Source organism: Schistocerca cancellata, chromosome 8 (assembly GCF_023864275.1).
Source record: "Schistocerca cancellata isolate TAMUIC-IGC-003103 chromosome 8, iqSchCanc2.1, whole genome shotgun sequence".
Lineage (NCBI taxonomy): Eukaryota > Metazoa > Arthropoda > Insecta > Orthoptera > Acrididae > Schistocerca > Schistocerca cancellata.
The window spans coordinates 284,223,687-284,239,381 of NC_064633.1; the positions used below are offsets into that span (position 1 = coordinate 284,223,687).

A 15,695-nucleotide genomic window follows, 5' to 3' on the forward strand; every position below is an offset into this window, starting at 1 on the left:
GCTACTATTATCAGTTTATTATTTATTATTTGAAAGTGATGTTTCTATACCCCAGTATGTATACTCTGGGATATAGTTCAAAATATATAAAATGTACTAAATTCTATAAGTACATTCTGATGCAGCTGTTCAAACTCTATCCATTGAGACATAATTTATCAAAATCTCCAATTCCTTGAAGAGATGTTAAATTTTAAAGTTCATTTTTTTGCAAAACTTTGATAGTACTCAGAAACTTATTTTTTGATTGAGGGTGCATTTTTACGAACATACTCATCTTATTTTTCTGTGCAAGTGTCCATGGTTGCTTGTTCTCTAGATGTATTGCATTGGGTTTTACTGAACTTGGGTATATTTAGTAAGTATTGCAGTCCCTTGTTTCTGCCAGTGTCTAGCCCCATCAGAGACCTCTCCAATGGTCACGCATGCTGGGTATTTCCAACCACCAGGCCAAATCCTTAGTTTACTTGCTGCCACCTACAACTGCAGTATCTCTTATACTACAGCCTCTGCCAGTCATGGAATCTGAAATCTGCCGTCTCTCAGCTAAGTGACTCAAGTACTGCTGCCACCCCGTGGCGAACACTGCAACAGTGTTGCAGACCACCTCTGAGTCCAGCCCAGTGTGGCCAACAAGACCCCTTAACTGTCAGATACACCATATGCACATTAATGTCATCTTTAAAAGTTCTGTCATACAGATGTACCTTGATGCTACTTCACAAGCTGCTCTATGACATAGCTAATTAGTGAACCTGCATGTGGTGTCTGACACTGATTGTACTGAAATGGGGATTTGCAGCCTAAATTATGTGAGTGATAAACTCAGTCCAGTTGCTGCAGTATGAGTTTGCATTGGAAATAGATGTCCCACACCTACTCTTTGTTTTTATTTTATTTATTTATGTCTGTCTTTCCAACAAATTTTTGTGTTGTAGCCCCGTTTTCAGGCAAACATTCCTGTCATCCGCCGAGTCATTCAGGTTAGAATGCACTAGACATAGCTAAACTATATTGTACACCAATCAGAGTCTATATACTTTGTCAAATATTAACATCAAATTCGTAAATGCAGTTCATGGTGCCAACATGCTCATAGATTCTTCAACTGGTAAGTCACAGTAATCATAATGTTTTCCATTTCTTTGGAAGGAGAATTTTGTTGACTAGTAACCAATGCAATGCCTAAAAGCTATGCAAACCAAGAGGGCATTGTCAGCAACTGCCATCCAGGATCTTTCTTTCTGCCAGTGAGCTCACAGCTTTAATTGATAGATAGAATTTTTCCATAGATCCATAGTGAGGAAATCATCAAGAATGTTGTGCATGTCATAAAAACAAAAATATACAATACATATCTACAAGAGAAAAATATGCTAACATTCCTTCCACAGATCATAAAAGAAAAGGATCTCGAGGAAGTGAAATACGTAAAAAATCTGAAACATATTTTCATTAAAAGTTATCCACACATACCACAAACACGTAATTGTGTATAAACTGACATGCATAAGATAATTTAGAACATTTGCTTATACAGTCTGCATTACTGCACTGAAGATGTACAGAAGATTTTATATAACCATTATTTGATATTAATAATATATACATCAATTTCTGGACTGAAGACCACAACAACAACATACATCAGTTGGGTCTACAAAAAAATTTGTCAATGGACTAAAACTCTTTATTTCTGTTATTGATTTAGTGAACTGAGCTTTCAGTTTGAAAAAGAAATGCTATGTTATTTATGACATATTACATTATGTAATAATTACAATGGGAAGCATTACATAGTATTTCAAGTTCCTTGACTAAGCCTCAACAGTGTAAAAAAAGACAGATTGTTACTTGCAGTAAAGAAGACACATCAAGTTGCAGACAGGCACAATTAAAAGACACTTACATACAGCTTTCGGCCACAGCCTTCATCAGTAAAGGATAGACACACACCATTCACACACACAAGCAAGCACACCTCACACACACACAACTGCCAGATCCAGCATCTCAGGCCAGAATGCTGATGCTGGAGTTAACGATTGTGTGTGAGTGATCTGTGCTTGCTGGTGTGTGCCTATCATTTACTGATGAAGGCTGTGGCCGAGAGCTAGATGTACAGGGTGACAGTTATTGAACTATATGAAAAAACATACATTAGTTACAAACTATAGCATGCCCACATTTCTTTCAATGTGTAAATGTCACTATAGATATTTGGACATGTTCGATATGCCTGCCATCATTGATGGTGATGTAGTGTAGATGAGTAGCGAAATTCTGCATAACGTGCTGAAGTGTTGGAACATCAATGCTGTCGGTGGCCTCCTGAATGGCTGTTTTCAGCTCAGCAATGGTTTTGGGGTTATTACTGTAGATCTTGCCTTTAATATAGCCCCACAAAAAGGAGTCAGATGTGTTCACATCTGGAGAATGTGGCAGCCCATTCCAGTGGCCTCTGGGTACCCTAGAGCCAGAATGCAGTCCCCATAGTGCTTCTCCAGGACATCAAATATTCCCCTGCTTCGATAGGGTTGAACTCCATCTTGGATGATCCACATCTTGTCGAAATCAGGGTCACTTTGGATAATAGATGTGAAATCATCTTCCAAAACCTTCACGTACCATTCGGTAGCCATCGTACTATCAAGGAATATCACACCAATTATTCCATGACAGGATGTTGCACACCACACAGTCACCCGTTGAGGGTAAAGAGGCTTCTCGATTAAAAAATATGGATTCTAAGTCCCCCAAATGCACCAGTTTTGCTTATTGATGAACCCATCCAAATGAAAGAGGGCTTAGCCGCTAAACCAAACTATGCATGCACATGCTAATTCCCATCATGCCTTGCGGCAAACCATGCAGTTTGAACATCCTAATGCAAACCGTTCAAAAGTTACAACAATTTTATATCATACAGTTCAAAAGTTGTCACCCTGTAAGTGTCTTTTAAATGTGCCTATGTGCAACTTGACATGTCCTTATGGTAAGCAGCAATCTGTCTTTTCCTGCTTTGTTGATATTCCTACCTGGAGTTTCTATTGTTTGAATAAGCCTCTGGATTACATTCTTGAATTCATGACACAAGTAATTCGTTTTACATGTTCTTGAACTCTGAAAATTTTTAAGTTACTGATAAGTTTCCCCAAAATATGAAACTATATGACATCATGTGCTGGTTGCATAATAAGTGGGAAGATATTAACTCAAACTTTCTGTCTACCTTAATGCGGTGAATTGTCATTTGTGTGGTGTGACTTAACATTTTTGTATGTTGTCATTACTTATTGAAGTAGTTTTCTTTCTGCTCTGAATGACTGTCTTGGTATAGTTGCAATGGTCTTATTAAGCAATTCATGTTATCCGTTAGTATATTTTGCAAATACTATATTAAAATGTCATGTTATTTCAGACATTGGAGCATATCCGGACAGTGTGAATGTATTAGAAGGTGTTGAAGGTGATGTGAGAACACCAGAAAAACTTGTGGATGGTGTTAATGACACACTAGATGGTCAACATATGTGGCTAGCCCCAATTCTCCCAGATGAGGTAATTATTATACTTCAAAGACATACTGAGTAGCTGATGAAATCAAATCAATCAAACAATGTGAACTTTCTTAATGTAATATGCTCATCCAAATCCTATATTTCTTTGTTACTTTACTACAGATTGAAAAACTTAGTAAACACCTTTCAGTTTTAGTACTTAAATGTTAACAAGATTTTTAAGTGTACCTATGAAGCTGTGTGTAAACATCTCCTAGCCTCTACAGCCATCAGATTCCTCCTTTTCACTATCTCACTCTAATCCATTCACTCAATTAAATGTATATGAATTCTCATTCACAGTGTTCTCTATCTACTTCTATATATATACCTGCAAACTACTGTACTTCACATCAGAGAGTGTTTATAATGTTCTTCAGGCAGTCTGTTTCTAACAGTCTGTTTCTGGCTATGCCCTTCCCTGCTCTCATTAAAGTACTCAACGACAGTGAACAGATTATCACCATCTCCTTGCAAGGCAAGTTTTATCACACGGTGTAACTTTTCGCAATATGGTGCAGACATTCTCTTCTGACATTGAAGTTTAGCATGCTGTTGCTACTGAAATCATTAGATACAGATTTGTGAGAGAAAAGGATTGACCATTTACCAGGTCCTGGAACAGAAACAGACATTAGAAAGCAGCCAGGCCCAAATTCAAAAATAATGTTAAATCACTAGAATTTTGTTGATAGGTTTTATAAGGAGCAAGATGAGTAACAAGAAGAAAAAAATTTAAAATACCATTTTAAATATTAGGCTGCGTCATTGTGAAACACCAGTCAAAACCAATATACCAACAACTTGACAGTCTTTGCTGCATTCGTTGTCAGGGTGACTAACTGGTGGATTCTGATGATATGGGAAACATAAAAATAACCTGTTAATTTTTATATCTCTTTAATTATTATATAGAACAGATCAAACTAAACATTGATCAGTACAAAGTAATTAAAATGAAGAATAATATAAGTTAAAGGAAAACATGGTTTGAGGTCTCCCATATGTGTGCTTCCAAAACCTCCCTACGAACTTGCTTCAGTTTCTGTAATACCGTATGTACCTGAGTGTAAGATGACCCCCCCACCCCCACCCCCCCCCCACCCCCCAATTTCTTAAGAGGCTCCTCAGGAAAAATATATTTTTTACCATAATAATGTACAGAAAGTTCTGATTGAAAATTACGAATTATTTAGGAATAAAGGGCACAGCTCACCGAAAGGCAGAAACACTGTGTCATTGATGGGTCCACAAACAAAGGTACAGAGCTTGGATAGCTTTTGGAATGCATTTCCTTTTTCAGACATGTAGGAAAAACATGCACGCAAACACACACGCACACACCTGTCCCCATGCATTGTCAGGGTTGCCACAAATTCTGGAAATGAGGGAATATCAGGGAATTTCAAATGTATCAGGGAAATATCAAGGACACATGAAAAAACACTGGAATAATCTCATTGGTTTCATTTCATCAACATGGTGTGTGTAACATATGAATAACTGGCCACACAAGTGGACTTCACGACATACCAAAACCACAGACCATTTCTGTGGGTATCTCTAACTGATCGGGCCTGCCGATCTGAAGCCCATCATTTCCCAGTAATGTGTAAGCCCTGCCCATTGGATCTAGTCTCACCGATCTGCCTGCAGTCCAGGTCTGTTTGTGTGTGGTATGATGCGGCAGATTTTTGTGGTATATCCAAGGACCCAGGACTGTAGTGCTCCTCAGCAGGCCAGAGGCCATGGGCGATGAATTTCAGGAAAATGTGACTGTCTCACCATAAGTACATTGTACAGTGCAGCGTTTTATATACATTTTATTTATTCTAATACATTTTGGCACTTCAAAAAGAATTTATATATTAGGAAGTATGGACGATAAGAAGAAGAAAATTGTGGCATCCGCTGGTGGTTTTTTGTGCTATGTACTCATATATTTCTTGAAAGAAAAATCACACAATACCTGTAACACAATAGGCATAACACAGTGACTAATAACCGACAATAACAAACATAGTGGAACCAACGTTTTATTGGTGGTCACCCATAGTGTTGGCTTACAAAACTCTTCCTGCCTTATACACTTCTTTCAGGAGGCCTACTTTTTTCTGAGGTTATTTCTGAAATCAGTGAAGGTATTTTAAATCTGTATTGCGACTCCAAGTAAATGTGTATTTTTGTCACAAATGTGTTTCCGTTTTATTGAAATAAAATAACAACAATGGTCTTACTGGAACACATATAACATTTGCCTTGCTTTCTCCATTTAAAAACAGTTCATTACAGAAGATGTTCACGTTAAGACTTTTGCTCACACGGGGAGAAATCTACCTTGGGGCCTCAGCCTTTGCAGCATCTTTTCCCTTCCGTGCTGAATGTCTATCTTGCTGTTCTTTTTCCGCTCCTCTGGTGAACATGTGTGGGGTGTTTTTATGAATGTTCGGCACTCTCCGTAGCTGACATAAGAACAGTCTCACCACTGTTTTTTGTACCATTTTTCTTTCTTCATTCACGTTGTCCTATCCTTCCTCAGCTTCGCAATTTGAGCTCCTCTTTTTCCTTCTTCCTTCCTGTGCACTCCTGAAACACCTAATTCCCAGCCCTGGCTCGACAAGTAGGGTTCGCGCGTATCCCCTGGTACAGGCTAATCTACCCCTCCCTCACATCACTTGTTGATTGTCACTGACTTCATAAGTAACTCTTTCAATAAGCTTTGAGATGACTAAGATTTAAAATAAACTTTTTACTTATCTTATTTTCTTGCAATTGGCTCCAGTTCTTCACATCTAGTGGCTGATTCTTGAAACTGAAATTTTTGGTATTATAGTTTCTCATGGTTACATTTGACATAAATAGTGCTGAAGTATTGTCTGAGCAGTAATTTCTGTTTCTGTAATTTTTATTCTTTCTCTTTTTTCTATGTCACACTGTCTTTACAATTTCTATTTCAACAAAACTGAAAATTACATTGTTATTGCCAAAAATAAAAACACGTCCGATCACATCAGAGGCATGCCCACTACTAATCCATTCTGTGGTACTAACAATATTCCAAGGAGTTTATAAATTTTATTGACAAATGAATCTCTACCAATTTATATCATTATTTTATAAATGAACCCGGAAGTAAACATAAGAAATATCGTCAAATTGCGCAACTAATAATAGGAATTTTAAGTCTGCCAGATATTTCCTAATTTCAAATATTTCAAAAAAAGATGTATTTTAACTGTACATACACAGCTAGTACATACCTATTATAACAACGAAAATAAAGTAATTCTTTTTATGGATTATAACCTGAAATATATGACATGTACAAAATCATATGAAATTCTTTTAGAAAAACAACTGAGATAATATTAACCTGTTTAAAAAATTCTAATTATTTTTGTTATCAATTACTTCTCTTGAGGAAAAGTAATGCTAGACGATGGTGTCCCTTTACAAGGCCAGGCCCAGGGAGGGGTGATTGCCTGAGCTGCTACCTTCAAAAACTGCCGATTGGTCCCTCTGTCTGGTGTTCAGGAGGTGTGACCTGAGGTGTGAGCAATCACCTAAGGTGGTTGCGCCCCCTTGTGAAGGTGGACCCCAATTGGAAGGAGCACATCATCTGAGACGCTGGCAATCATTGGGGATTTTCTTGCAATGAGCCAATCATCTTCACAATCAGTGTCTAAAAAACATAAACAGAATTAGGCTGATGATTCAAAGACCCTCCCAGCTGCACCACATTCAAATACCCTCCCAGCTGCACCACAGTACTTCGTGGTTTCACGTACTGAAGACAGTCAGTCTTCCACAATGGTAAATCTGTTTATTATTCAGAAAGGTGTTGATGCACTTTCTGGCCCTGTGAAATCGTGCTCTCATTTACGGAATGGCACTTTGCTTTTGGAGACTACTTCTGGTTCTCAGGGACAACAACTGCTTCATGTGTCTTTTCTCCATGACTATCCTGTTCATGTCAAGGCCCATCAAACTCTTAATTCTTCCCATGGTGTTATTAACACTTGGCTGCTCAACAGTCTGACTGAGGCCGAACATACCTCTCTGATCAGGGTGTCATTGCTGTCCATCGGGTGATGAAAAAGGTAGATGTCTCCTTAATGCCCACACATACACACTTTTTCTCACCTTTGATAGAGTGGTGCTACTGTCCACACTCAGAGCAGGTTATGAGGTTCTTGCAGTCTGAGCATACATTCCAAACCCATTGTGCTACCACCAGTGTCACAATTTCAACCACACTCGAATGTCTTGTTGCTTGTTGACACTCGGCCAAATGTGTAACCTGTGGCAGGGATGTGCATGAGGGTGATTGTCCAGCCCCTTCTCCCTGCTGTATCAAATGCAATGGCAACCATGGTGCATCCCCTCAAGATTGTCTCACGTATCTCGATGAGCGGGCTGTCCAGGAGATCCGGTAAAGGAAAAAGTTCCTTACCCAGTCTCTTGCAAGTTATTGGCTTGTTGCAAATCCTGCATTCTACCGTCTGGCACTTACAATACTGTTCTTGCTGCATCTCGCTCCATGAAGGACATAGCCATGCAGACATAAGACCTCAAATTCAGCTCTGAGGTTGTGAAATCGCCCATTGTCATGCTAGCATCTCAGTCCCCTCATCCAGCTGTGCAACAAGCTATCAAATCCTTGCCTCATGGAGTGAAGGCACCAGCTACACAACCGGCAGGCTGGAAAGAACAGAAGGAATGCTCCCGTGAAGACTTCCTATGACCTTCCACCCAACAAACACTTGAGTCATCCTCTGATGACCAAAAAGACTCGAAGAAGTCCGCCAAAGGCAAACGGTCTTCTCCTTCACCGACTCAAAGATCCTCTTCGATGGTGTCGCCATATGGTACCTTTGCTCGGCTGGCCTCTGTGTTGTCAGTGCACACCACCAACTGTTTTTCTGCAGTGCACTCCGCAGACTGACAGCAGAAGAAAGGCGACTCTTCTGTGGACCTCATGGAGCTGGATCCTCCTGCCTCAGTGCCCTGCAGCAGTGAGTCTTCACAGGCTGGCAGTCGGCAGTCGACATCACTTCATTTTTTCCTCATCATGACTCTCTTCCAATGAAACGTTCATGGCCTTTGATCCAACAAAGAGAATTTATGGCTGCTTTTAGAATCGCAGCACCCACTTGTACTCTGCCTTCAGGAAACAAAATTGCCTTCTCACGACCAATTTGAGCTTTTGTATTTCTTCCTGGTCCATTTTGACCTTCCGCCCAAGGTCAGCATTCCATCTCATGGGGTAGTCATGCTACTGGAGTGATGATGTTCATAGTCAACACATGTCCCTGCCTGCCTGTCTTCAGACTGTTGCAGTTTGCCTTTTCCTTCCTCTATGAACATTTTCCCTTTGTACCATTTACATCCCTCCATCATTCAATGTCATCAGGGCCAACTTCCTCCAGCTTATTAGGCAGCTACCTCACCCATTTCTGCTGCTCGGTGACTTTAATGTGCCCCATCTCATTTGGGATTCTCCCAGAACCTGTCTGAGAGGTGCCCTCTTGGCTGACCTTCTTAATCAACTTGACCTTTTCTGTGTTAACACAGGAGCACCCATGTTTCTTTCAGACTCCTCGTACACCTATTCCCATTTGGACCTATCTTTCTGCACTGCCAATCTTGCCTATTGTTTTGATAGTCCGTTCCTTCTGACACCTACTCGAGCGACTATTTCCCATGTGGTATCTGCTTACTGACTCCTACCCCACCTCTGTGCACACCCAGATCGTAGCTTACTAAGGCCAGCTGGAGGCTTTACTCTTACCTGGTGACCTTCGATGAACACGATTTCCCCAGTTGTGATGACAAGGTGGAATATCTTACAAACATTACCCTTAATGCTGCAGAATGTTCCATTCCCTGCAATTTCTCTTACTATGCCATCTCCCAGTCCCTGGAGAAACTGAGATATGCTGTGATGCAATTTGCACTTGGAGACGTGCTCATTGTGTTGTTAAATATTATCCTATAATGGCAAACTGGATTCATTGTAAACAGATGCATGTACAGTGTTGTCACACTCTTTAGGATAAAATAAAAGCTAGCTGGATTTCATTTGCTTGTTCATTTAACAGTTCCACCCCCTCTTCCGTCGTGTGGGCCAACCTCCAACGGCTTTCTGCGACCAAGATCCATTCGCCAGTATCTGGCCTGACAGTAGCAGATGATGTCATCATGGGCCCTGCTGCTGTCTCCAGCACCCTGGGCCGCCATTTTGAGGAAATTTTGAGCTCCTCCCATTATCAGCTGCCTTCCTCCATTGGAAATGAGTGGAGGAGGCTCTCTTCTCAGAATCATGAGTGTTGCAATGCATACTATTTCTTCAAGGGAACTAGATCATGCTCTCACTTCATGCAGATCCTCCGACCCAAGGCCAGATGCTGTTCATATTCAGAACTTGCAGTACCTTTGTCTTGTGGGCGAGCACTTTCTGCTTAATATGTACAACCGCACCTGGGCAGAGAGCAAGTTTCCCAGATACTGGTGTGAAGCCACTATCATACCCATACCTAAGCCCGGTAAGGACAAACACCTTCCTTCTACTACTGCTCCATCTCTCTCACCAGCTGTGTTTGTGAGGTGATGAAACGTGTGATTCATTCCCAGCTGGTATGGTGCCTCAAGTCTCACAATTTACTAACCATTGCACAGTATGGATTTTGAGCATGGTGTTCTGCAGTTGACCATCTCATCACTTAGTCCACCCAAGTCATGAATGGTTTTCTGTGGAAATCCCAGACTGTGGCTGCGTTTTTCGATTTGGAGAAAACCTACAACACCTGCTGGAGGACTAGTCTCCTCCATAACTCTACACGTGGGGCTTCCGTGGCCAACTGCCCTGTTTCCTTGAGGAATTTTTAAAAGACTGTGTTTTCAAAGTATGTGTGGATTCTGCCTTGTTGGACACCTTTATCCAGGAAAACAGTGTGCCTCTGGGTTCCTTCCTGAGTGTCACCCTCTTTGCTATCACCATTAACCCTATAATGGCCTGTCTCACACTGGGCATCTCCAGTTCCCTTTTTGTTGATGATTTTGCCGTCTATTGCAGTTCTTCATGGACCTGTCTCATTGAACAGCATCTTGAGCGATGTCTCAATCATCTTTACTCATGGAGCATGAACAATGGCTTTCGTTTTTCCACTGACAAAACTGTTTGTATGAGCTTCTGGTGGTGCAATTGGTTTCTCCCACCATCTTTACATCTTGGGCCTGTTGCTCTTCCATTCATTGAAACTACGAAATTCCTGGGGCTGCTGCTCAATAGAAAACTCTCGTAGTCCTACTGGGGTGCAGATGGAACCACCCTCCACTGTTTGTACCCATCCCTTGTCCGTATGAAACTAGGCTATGGGTGCTTTGTTTATGCCTTTCCACATCCATCCCTCCTAGGCTATCTCAATACTAGCCATCTTCATAGCATCCAATTGGCCATTGGCGCCTTCTGCGTTAGCCCAGTTGAGAGTCTGTATGCAGAAGCTGTCGAACTACCAAGGTCCAACCACCGTGACTTCCTCCTCAGCAGATATGCACACTGTTTGTCTGCTATGCGTGGCCATCAGTCCTGTGCCTCCTTCTTCGATGACTCCTTTGATTGCCAGTATGGGGTGCATCCCTCTTCTCTGTTACCTCCTGGAGTTCGCTTTTGGCTCTTGCTCCAGCGGATTAACTTCATCCTCCCTGCAACTTTCCTGGTGGGGTGCGAACCCATCACCACCTTTGCTTCGTGTTGTGGCCCATGTTCACCTTGGCCTTCATTCGCTTCCTAAGGACACTACACCGCCTTGCTGTATCGCCTTCAGTTTCACAACCTTCACACAGAATTTTGTGAAAGTACCTTTGTGTACACTGATGGCTCTCGGACTGACCATGGTGTCTGGTGTGCTTTCATCATTGGCACTGACATTTTTGGTATTCACGTATGGCACATTTTTCAGTATTTACAGCAGAGCTCTTCACCCTATGTCAAGCCATGGAGTACATCTGGCGACACAAGCATTTGAATTGTGTCATCTGCTCAAACTTTCAGCGCTCTTCAAATCCTCTATGCACTGTATACCATCTGTCACTTAATGCTACAGGTCCAGGAAAGCTTGCACTTGCTCACTTTTGTTGGAGCTTCTGTGATGTTTATGTAGGTTCATGGTCATGTCAGTCTGACAGGAAACAGGGCTGCTGACACTGCTGCAAAGGCTGCAGTCCTTGTACCCACTAGTTCTTACATTCCCTCTGATGAACTCTATGTTACCATCTGTCAGGAGGTGGTTTGACTTTGCCGTCGCCACTAGTCCTCCCTTCATGGGAGTAAGCTCTGGGTTATTAAGCCTCTCCCAGTGGCTTGGATGACCTCCTCTCCCCCCTCCCGCCATGAGGAGGTCATTTTAACTAGGTTGTGTATTGGGCACTGCCTTTTTAGCCATTGTCATTTGTTAAGTGGTGCTCCCCTACCACTTTGTGCACATTGCATCCAATTTTTAACTGTCCGCCATTTCCTGATGAAATACCCTTTTGTTGACTAGTTACATTCCTGTTCGCATTTGCCTTCTGTGTTATCGGCATTTTACTTCTTATCCATCATAGCAATATGGCGATGGCCATTTAATTTTTAGTTCTGGCCCTCCATTTCTCTATGGTGTATGTTACAGACCTTTCTTCACATCCCTGTTTTTAGCTGTCTTCTCTTCGGTCATTGTGGATTGACATGTAGTCATTTTTAACTCCTCACTTTACATCATGTTTCACAGTTTTGACATGGGTGCATATGATCCTAGTTGTTTTTGCACCCTAAAACAGTACAAAACAGAACGGGAGAGAAACACAGAAGTCCTTACGTTTTTTGTCAACTTATATCTTTACTTACCCTAGATATATCAAAATTTGTCAGGGAAAAATGCTAAAACTTGTCTGGAAATCAGGGAAATATCAGGGAATCTCCTTTTATGAAACTTCTGGCAAACCTGATTGTGCTCGATTGACTGCCAGCTCTTTCCTGGTCTATGGTGAGTTTACTGAGGTGAGGTGGGAATGTAGGGTGTAGTGGGGTGAGGGGTGGAGAGAAGCAGGAGGCGGGGAGGAGTTTGAGGTTAAGCGGCTTATGGGAGTTTGGGTAGCCATGGTCAAGCTAGGGGTGCAAGTAGAGGAGGCAGTTGGCAGACAGCTGGGCATGTGATTTCATAGACTAGGGCGTGAGAAACAGCACACAGCTAGTAGATGTGGGGACACAACTTGGGCGAGGGCACTGGGGTGGGGATTGTGTTCACATGCACTCACTCACGCGCCCACACACACACACATACAAACACACACACACACACACACACACACACTCTATTGGGTAGGGCAGGTGGGCAACAAGTTACCTTAGGTTCATGCCAGGAATGCTATGGGAGCGAAGGATGTGCTGTAAGGATAGCTCTCATCTACGCAGCTCAGAAAATCTGGTGGTGGTGAGGAGGATACAGATGGTAAGGGCTGTGAAGTAACCATTGAAATCTCGCATGAGGTAGACAGACAAAAGCTGCAGGAGGGGGTAAAAAAGTCAGCATCTATCAGAGATCAGTCAGACTCTAGGAACATCTGAAGATGGCAAGAAGTCGACTTGCCGAAACATCGTGCCTGATTGGACAACGAGAAATACTCTAGATTTCTGTATGTGTGGAAACCTAATATCAGTATTTTTTATCCTCTCAGAAAGACATTTCTTTATAAAAGTGTTCAGTAGCACACATTGCTGGTTACTTAGTGCTTAAAGGCATCCAGAAATTTTGCTGTAATAGGTGTAAGGAGACACTTCTATGAAAGAGCTGCAAGAGAGAAGAGAATTATTTATCCTCCACAAAAGCTATGTAATTGCCAATGTATGTGATTCTTCTGCTAGGCTCAGAGCTCCAACTGTTGAGTTCAATGATGTTGACATTTCTGTGCAGGCATATGAGTCCTGTTTAGTGCATTTACTTTCTAAGAGAAAATTAAGGTTTATGGTTGTTAAGTACATAAAACCCTCACTTGAACTGCATTACTGTGTTATGAAAATGTGGAAAACATTGACATGTTATTTTAAATTATCTTGCTAAATGCAAATTGTATTATAGTTTTCAGGCCAGTGTTCAGAGATGAGTGTAGTAAAACACTCTCAGAACTTAAGGTACAAAAATATTCAGTTTATTTTTATTGTGTTGGAGTGCCAAATAAAATATTTTGGTTACACAGCACAAATCAGTGTTGTTGTCCTATTGTCTTTCCTGATTTAATGAACAGGAATAAAATGTGAATTCTTAGCATAGCTGTACTGTTTGTGACTGTAATACAAGGCGTGTTTTTTAAGGAAGTACCGTTTTGAAATTTAAAAAAGATGTGCTAAGATATGTCAATAATTTTATTTTTACATGAAAGCCTGTACCTTAATCTACTTTTCTACATAATTTCCGTCAATATTGAGGCACTTGTCATAACGTTGTACCAGTTTTTGAAATCCCTCCTCATAGAAGTCCGCCACCTGACTTGTTAACCACTGCGTCACCACTGTTTTGACTTCGTCATCGTCTTGAAGACGCTGTCTGCTCAGGTGTTTCTTCAAGTGCAGGAACAGATGGTAGTCACTGGATGCAAGATCGGGGCTGTACGGAGGATGATCTAGAGTTTCCCATCGAAAAGATGTGATGAGATCTTTGGTCTTATTCACCACATGCAGACTGGCATTGTCTTGCAGCAAAACGGTGCCCTTGCTCAACTTCCATGGATTGTTGCTTTGATTCTGGTGTGACATAGGCCACCCACGTTTCATTGCCCGTAACAATTTGGCTTAAGAAATCATCACCATCGTTGTGGTACCGCTCAAGGAAAGTCAATGCACTGTTTAAACATTTGGTTTTGTGCACATCTGTCAACATTTTCGGTACCCAACATGCGCACAATTTTCGGTAATTCAAGTGCTCGGTCTCAATGCCATACAAAACACTACGAGGAACATTAGGAAAGTCATCCTGCAAGGAGGAAATCATAAGGCATCTGTTTTCTCTCACCTTATTGTCCACTTCCTGCACCAAACTTTCATTAATGACCAAAGGACGCCCACTCCATTGTTCATCATGCACATTTGTGCAGCCATCTTTAAATGCTCTCACCCACTTTCTTACCATTCCATCACTCATAAAGTTTCCTCCATAAGCTGCACAGATCTCACAATGAATATCGAAGCTTTTAGGCCTTTAGCACTAAGAAATCTTATAACAGCCCATACTCCACAGTCGGAGGGACTCACGATTATCGGAGGCATCTTAAACACTCAGTATACAACATAAAGAAGGAAGAGTTAGACCGTAATGATGTCAGTGCGTAGATTAAGGTACAGGCTTTCATGTAAAATTAACATTATTGAGATATCTTAGCATGTCTTTTTTTTAATTTCAAAATGGTACTTACTTAAAAAACACACCTCGTAGATATCCTGACAGCATATTGAAGGTGGTTAAGTCTCACCTTTTAAAACAACATTCCTTAAGATTCAGTTATTCAGTATGTAGATGAAATGACATACATTTACAGGTTATTGTAATCGTACCCATGACATGATCATGGTTACGGAAGTCTACAGAAAAGCTTGCAAAGGAATTGTTTCTTAAACTTGTTTACTGTCACAGTGGGAAAAATATACATTTGTTACAATTAAGCAAATCCCAATACTCACATTTTGCATAGATTAAGATTATGTCCATAACATCAGGCTATCATACTGCATAGTATACAAGTTTTGTGTACCACAGGAGCTGTCACATATCATTTACTTGATTAGTGATTGTAATGAGCCTTTTGTGAATGTTACTGGTCAATCAAATTTTGGATTTGATGCAGTGAAATGTGCATGCTTCATTGTACATGTTTATTTTAATGTCAGGCAGGAGCAATCAGATGCAGGAACAGACAGTACACAGAACAATAATGTAGTGTGTTAATATGACAAGTTTACAATTTATTCAAGTTGCAGAGAACCAAATGTACAAGACGGTCTGCCTACATGGCGCGAATATTTTTGACTGCCTCCACTGTTGAATTCAAACAGAAGAATATTTTGGAACTGTTCTGATTACTCCACTTGGCACTTCATTTTCTTGT

The 15,695-nt window shown here is 41.1% G+C and overlaps 1 protein-coding gene across 1 annotated transcript in view; it reads left to right on the top strand.

The window, feature by feature from the left end:
* The window catches only part of LOC126094461 (katanin-interacting protein-like), a 338,835-nt gene that overhangs the window by 291,369 nt on the left and 31,771 nt on the right, over nucleotides 1-15,695 (top strand). Inside the window, exon 12 of the mRNA XM_049908844.1 lies at nucleotides 3,422-3,561. Within this exon, the coding sequence (XP_049764801.1) occupies nucleotides 3,422-3,561 (140 nt within the window). The remainder of the gene's footprint in view (nucleotides 1-3,421; nucleotides 3,562-15,695) is intronic.